The following is a 6,000-nucleotide window of genomic DNA, read 5'->3' as shown; positions in this document are numbered from 1 at the left end:
CGAGAAGGATCAGGGTGCTTAAGCATAGCTGGGGCTGAAGTCCCTATGGCCTTCCTGCTGGAGGCTAGAATTCTGATGGACAATCTGGACTTGGTGAGTTTAGAAGCTGTCCTTCTCTTCTTTTCTGCTCCCCCTTTCTTCCTCCCTGTTCTGTTTTATTCACTCACAGTATCTCTCTCCATACTGTTTGCTTCTTCCTAGTTCTCTGTTGCTTAGTATTTTATTTTCCTCTGTTTGTCTAGCTCTGTCACTCAACTTTATTTAGTATCTGTTTGCCTCTCCTGTTCACCATTCTTTCCATATGTCTGTCTCAAAATTTAACTTTTCCTACCTCTTGTCCATTTTATTCTTTCTTTTATTAATTCACTCATCCAACTTTTTTTTTCACTATCACCTTCTAGCCACCTTTCTGTTCTTTTTATCTTACTGTGTCCCAGAGATGAAGCAATAAAAGAGGACAAAGAAGCCACTCTGCTTTTCAAGGGGTCTGTTCAGCCTTCCTGCTCGTTCTCAGGTTTATAGTGTGTTTCGATTAGACACTGAAGAAGAGTTTATGCTCTGCACAGATAGTTAATAAACAGTGAAACTGGAGTAAGGTTGAGTATTAAAATAAAAGGCTTGATGGATATGAGATTTATCGGGATGATCACTTAGTAAATTATATAATGTCTAATCACTGGGTATACACCTGAAACTAATATTATATGTCAACTGTAATTAAAGAATAAAAAAAGATTAAATAAATAAATGTAAAAGGCTTAATTTTCTTATTTTCTCATTTTGTTTAGGTTTATTCTGCAATACAGTGGATACAATTTGTTATGGCTACTCTGAGGTAAGTGTAATTAATCATATTAAACGAGAATTCTGATGGTTTCTACATTTTTCTTCTGGAGATTTTATTTTATTTTTTAGTTATAGAGAAATGCTATTCTTTATTGTGTTGATCTTTTCTGATAATTAAAACAACAATATCAACAACAATAACACCAAAAAATACAGATGGAGAGCTAACATCTGAAAATCAAAGGACAACTTGGTTAACAGGATTGACTTGCAAAATCAATTGTCTTGATAGCACATATACTAAAAACTGGAATGTAACAGAAGATTAGCATGGGCCTTGTGCAAGGATGACAGACAAATTCATGAAGCAGTCTATATACTTTTTTAAAGTTCAGTTATTTTACATCAATTATATGTGTATAAAGCTGTAAAAAACAATAGCAAAAATTAAGGAACTCCAATTGTCCTGTTTATTGATCTTCTTTTATCTCTGTCAGTGTTATAGGTTCAAGTTCACTTATTGCCTATGCTGTATTCCAAAATATGCAGAAATCTCCAGAGGTGAGCAATCTCATTTTGTGTTGGATTTTTAAAAAATATTTTTATTTTTAAAACTGAATTAATTAATTAATTTTTAGAAAGAGGGGGAAGGGAGGAAGAAAAAGAGGGAGAGAAACGTCAGTGTGCAAGAGATACATCAATAGGTTGCCTCTTGCACACCACCAACTGGGACCTGTCCTGAAACCCAGGCATATACCAACTAGGAATTGAACCAGCGACCCTTCGGTTTGCAGGCTGGCAGTCAGTCCACTGAGTCACATCAGCCAGGGCTCTGTGTTGCATTTGAATTTTTAGTGACTTAGCCTTTGATGTAATTAAGAGAGGTGCCACCTATAAATGATGAAATAATTCTGTAAATTACTTGTAAATTTGTCATGCTACATTGAGATATTCTAGACAGTGTCGGTAGGTCTCCCTTATCTTCTAGGTAATTTTTTTAACTATGACTTTTTATACTGCGGTATTGACTACTAAATGTGGATTTTTATTTTTCTTTTTTGTATCTATTCATTATCAAGGGTAAGGAAACAGTGTTGTTTGTAGCCTATATTCGCTCTAGGAATGGTAGGGTCCTGCTTAGAGGTTAGTTTTCTGATGTTGATATGTTGGTTAAACTGCTGCTGGGGCTAGGACATAGTTCAAAGACTTTACTATACAAAAGGTATTTGTTTTGCTGTTCTGGCCTTCTAGGCAATTACAATTTAATAGTGAAAACAGACTAAAAATACATCCTATGTGAAACTATTCATACCAAAAAAATAAAAGTCAGAAACCTTTCTTTTATTAAGGTATACTGTAACTGACAAATAAAAATTATATATATTTAAGTTGTAAGAAAAACAAAAACAAACAAAAAAAGCTTCCTGATTCAGAGAGGTCTAGGCACAGCATAAATTTGAAGCTTAGAAAAGATGTTAAGATAAATGTAAAAACTGTTTGTCTAATGAGGTCAGATGGCACAATATTAAACAAAATGTAGTTTAGGACATGTATGGGAGAACTTTTTTATGTGGGAAATGTTATTGGATTTTATTGGGCTCATTTTATTTTATTTTTAAATTTTATTTTTTTAAAGATTTTATTTATTTTTCAAGAGGGGAAGGGAGAGAGAAAGAGGGAGAGAAACACCGATGTGTGGTTGCCTCTCACATGCCCCCAACCGGGGACCCGGCTCACAACCCAAGCATGCGTCCTGACTGGGAATCGAACAGGCAACCAGTCTTTCAGTTCGCAGGCCAGCAGTTAATTCACTGAGCCGCACCAGCCAGGGCATCAAAAGAACATTCTTAACAGCAAAAACACCGGAAGGCAAAATCTGCACAAGACAAAAATAGTCTATTAAATTAAAAAATGATTATCTTAAATTGGAGAAATCCATGGGAAATTTTTGAGAGGACTAGCTGATTAGACAGTGACTCAGAGGCAACCTGAAGCAAGAAGAAAGTGACTCAGGCCAGCCAATGTTTGAAAAAACAAACTCGGGGCAGATATACTTCACTGCACTTCTGTGCCTTTATTTCCTTGTAAAGGTCACTTTTGATATTCTTTATTTCGCTTGAATAGAAATATTGGGAAGCAGATTTTTAGAAGAGTATTAATATGAATTGTTTTAGGACTTTTACTTCACCAGGATAGACCTGGACCCAGAACCTCCCCCAGGGGAAGTCTTTGACACAGCGCATCACCCCCTACCCCATCCTCATACTGCTTTTGCTTTAAGTTAGACGAATGCAAATGTGTGTGTGTTTGTGTGTGTTTAAAAAGAGTTTTTGCTTTCATATTTAGGATCATGTCTTATGCTTTTTCATGTCTTCATTATTATCAGGCACTGTGTAGACTATTTTCCTTGAAGCATGGGCTGTGTCATACATTTTTTTGTATTACCTTCAACATAGTATCTTATTAGACATAGAAGGGTGAAATAGTTCTTGATTTTAATAATAGGTACTTAGTTAATTTTTGTTGTTTCATTGATCGATTTTTATCTCATTAGTAGAACTCATGGTTTTCCAACTGTGTGTGAAAATATATAAACCGTTTTTCATGCTCCTTTTCCCTGACAAAGCCCTTAGGTACGTATGCTTTAGTGGCAGCAGCTCCCTATAGAAGGCTCTTTCTTGACCATAATTATGTGCTTGCTTACGAAATCCACTTGGCTGCCTTTTTGTCCCAGAGTTTATTATGTATTGTTTTAATTTTTTACCCATTAACAGCTATAAACTTGTGGTAGGTCATAGGCCAGTTTAATCTATGAATGTGCCATCTGGCTGTAATTTTAATAGGCTTACCCAGAGCAGAGGCTATGTGGTGAACATGATACCATTTGATGTTTTTAAATATAGTTTAAAGTGTTATTAATTCACTTGTTTTTGTTTCAATGAGTCAAGGTAACTATTTGTCGGGTATTAGCGTCTTAACTTTCCTCTCATTTGGAAGAAAGGTATGAGAAAGATTTCCTTTTGTACAGATGAGGATATTAGTTTGTATGTTAGGTAGCATCTGATGATAACTTAAGAATCTTTAATTTACTTTTTCTTGTTAGGTTATCAGACATGGATTAGAATGCATAGAACATGTATGTACTTTTTAAAGAATGATTATAAACAAATACTAGGGACAAGAAATAGAAATTGCCTCTACCCCTAAGCATACCTGTTTGTGTTCCTTTCCAATCACTGCTCTCCCCCTCACTTCTAGAGGTACCACTATCCAGATTTTTTGATAATTATTTCTTTATTTTTATGTACAGTTTTACCAGGAATATGTATCTCTAAACAATTTAGTTTTGCTTGTCTTTGAGCTTGATGTAAGTGGAGTAATATTGTATGTATTTTTGTGTGTGTGTGTATTGACTTGCTTTTCTTCCCTCTATATTATTTGTGAGAGTTACCCATGTTGTTATATTATAGCTATATCTATATCTGTTTCATTTTGTTTTCATTGATGTTTAGCATTCTATATTACAAATACAGCAGAATTTATCAATCTGTGCTGCTGTAACAAACTTGAACATGTCTTCTGGTGTACACATGCAAAAATTTCTCTAATGTATTTTACTAATAACAGAATTGTTATGGGATGTGCGTATCTTCTAGATCATGCCATACTTTTCCAAATGGTTGCGCCAGCAGTGTATGAAAGAACCCATTGCTTCATGTTCCCATTAATACTTGATATTGTCAGACTTTTAAAATTTTTGCCATAGGTGTGTAATTTTTTCCTCATTGTAATTTTAATTTTTTTTTCCTTGGTCATTGATGAAGTCAGGAATATTTCATATGTTTATGGCTATTTGGATTTCCTCTTTCCTTTTCCTCTATTCAAATCTTTTGCGTATTTTTTTTCTATTGGGTTTTCTTATTGTTCTAAGTTTTTGTTTGCTTTTTTTTAAAAAGATTTTATTTTTTTATTTTTAGAAAGATGGGAAGGGAGGAAGAAAGAGAGGGAGAGAAGCATCAATGTGTGATTTCCTCTTGCACACCTCCAACTGGGGACCTGGCCTGCAACCCAGGCCTGTGCCCTGACTCGGAATCAAACCAGCGACCCTTTGGTTTGCAGGCCGGCACTCAGTCCACTGAGCCACACTAGCCAGGGCTGTTTCTGTTTTTAATATTGTATATTGGTACTTTGTCAGTTGTATGTGTTGCACATATCTTTCCTCACTTTGTGGCATGTCTTTTCACTTTCTTTATGGTGTTTTATGACACATGCATTTTTTATTTTAATGTCAAATTTTTCAGTTACTTCTCTTAGAGCTTTCTGTGTTTTGTTTAGGAAAAACTTTCCTAACCAGAAGTCAAAGACAATTTTAGTCTTTAAATTGTTTGGAACTGATTTTTGAGTGTGAGGTAAAAAGCAAAGTTCCAATTTTGGTTTTATCCATATAGATAACTGATTGTTATAGCATCGTATTTTGAGAAGACTATCTTTTTTCCATTGATGTAAAAAGGCACTTCTATCACATATAAAAATGTCTGCCTATGTGTTCGGGTTTGTTTGGGGCTCTCTGTTCCATTGGTCTGTTTGTTTATCCCTTTGCTTAGTACCACAGTATCTGCACTCTAGCTTTATATTAAGGTTTGATATGTGTGGGACAAGCCCTCCTTTTTCTTCAGGAGTGTCTTGCTTGATACTTCTTGAGGGGGTTATCTTGATATTTTGTATTTCTATATTAGATTTAGAGCCAGCATCTCCAATTCCACAAGAAAATATGTTGAGATGTAACTCAGATTTCATTTAACATATATATCAATTCAGGGAGAACTGACATTTTCATAATATTTAGTCTTACAATCCATGAGCACAATATCTTCCTATTTTTATTTAAAAATATTTTTTCTTAAATCCTCACTGAGGATATATTTATCGATTTTAGAGAGAGGAAGGGAGGGAGAGAGAGAAAGGAGGGCATTGATGTGAGAAACATTAATTGGTTGCCTCCCATACACTCTATGACAGGGGATTGACCACAATCTTTTGGTGTATGGGATGGTGCTCTGACCACCCAGGCAGGACATGGCGTGTTTCTTCACTGTAGATCTTCCTTTGGTGTTTCTCAATAAACATTTTATAATTTTCTCTATAGAAGGACCAAAACTATTTTTAGAAAAGTGGGAGTGGGGAGGCCAAAAAGAGAAGGATACTAGGACATGC

General features: G+C 35.0%; 1 protein-coding gene and 1 non-coding gene across 6 annotated transcripts in view; both read left to right on the top strand.

Annotated features, from left to right (window-relative positions):
• Window positions 1-6,000, top strand: part of TMEM116 (transmembrane protein 116) — a 99,550-nt gene continuing 93,550 nt past the window's right edge. For all 5 annotated transcript variants that reach the window (XR_016513939.1, XM_090290731.1, XM_090290730.1 and 2 more), the window contains exons 1-3: window positions 1-93; window positions 789-835; window positions 1,284-1,347. Coding sequence is in view for 4 of the 5 variants with exons in the window: in XM_090290731.1 (XP_090146857.1) it covers window positions 46-93; window positions 789-835; window positions 1,284-1,347 (159 nt within the window). In the remaining variant the exon portion in view is untranslated. The remainder of the gene's footprint in view (window positions 94-788; window positions 836-1,283; window positions 1,348-6,000) is intronic.
• On the top strand, window positions 1,067-1,168 carry LOC149996813 (U6 spliceosomal RNA). Its single transcript, XR_016507279.1, has one exon. It is a non-coding gene; the product is annotated as a U6 spliceosomal RNA (small nuclear RNA).

Source organism: Furipterus horrens, unplaced genomic scaffold, assembly GCF_987537825.1.
Source record: "Furipterus horrens unplaced genomic scaffold, mFurHor1.1.pri manual_scaffold_11, whole genome shotgun sequence".
In the NCBI taxonomy this organism is placed as follows: domain Eukaryota; kingdom Metazoa; phylum Chordata; class Mammalia; order Chiroptera; family Furipteridae; genus Furipterus; species Furipterus horrens.
Note: the sequence above shows the minus strand (reverse complement) of the source record. Positions and strands in the feature narration are given on the sequence as shown.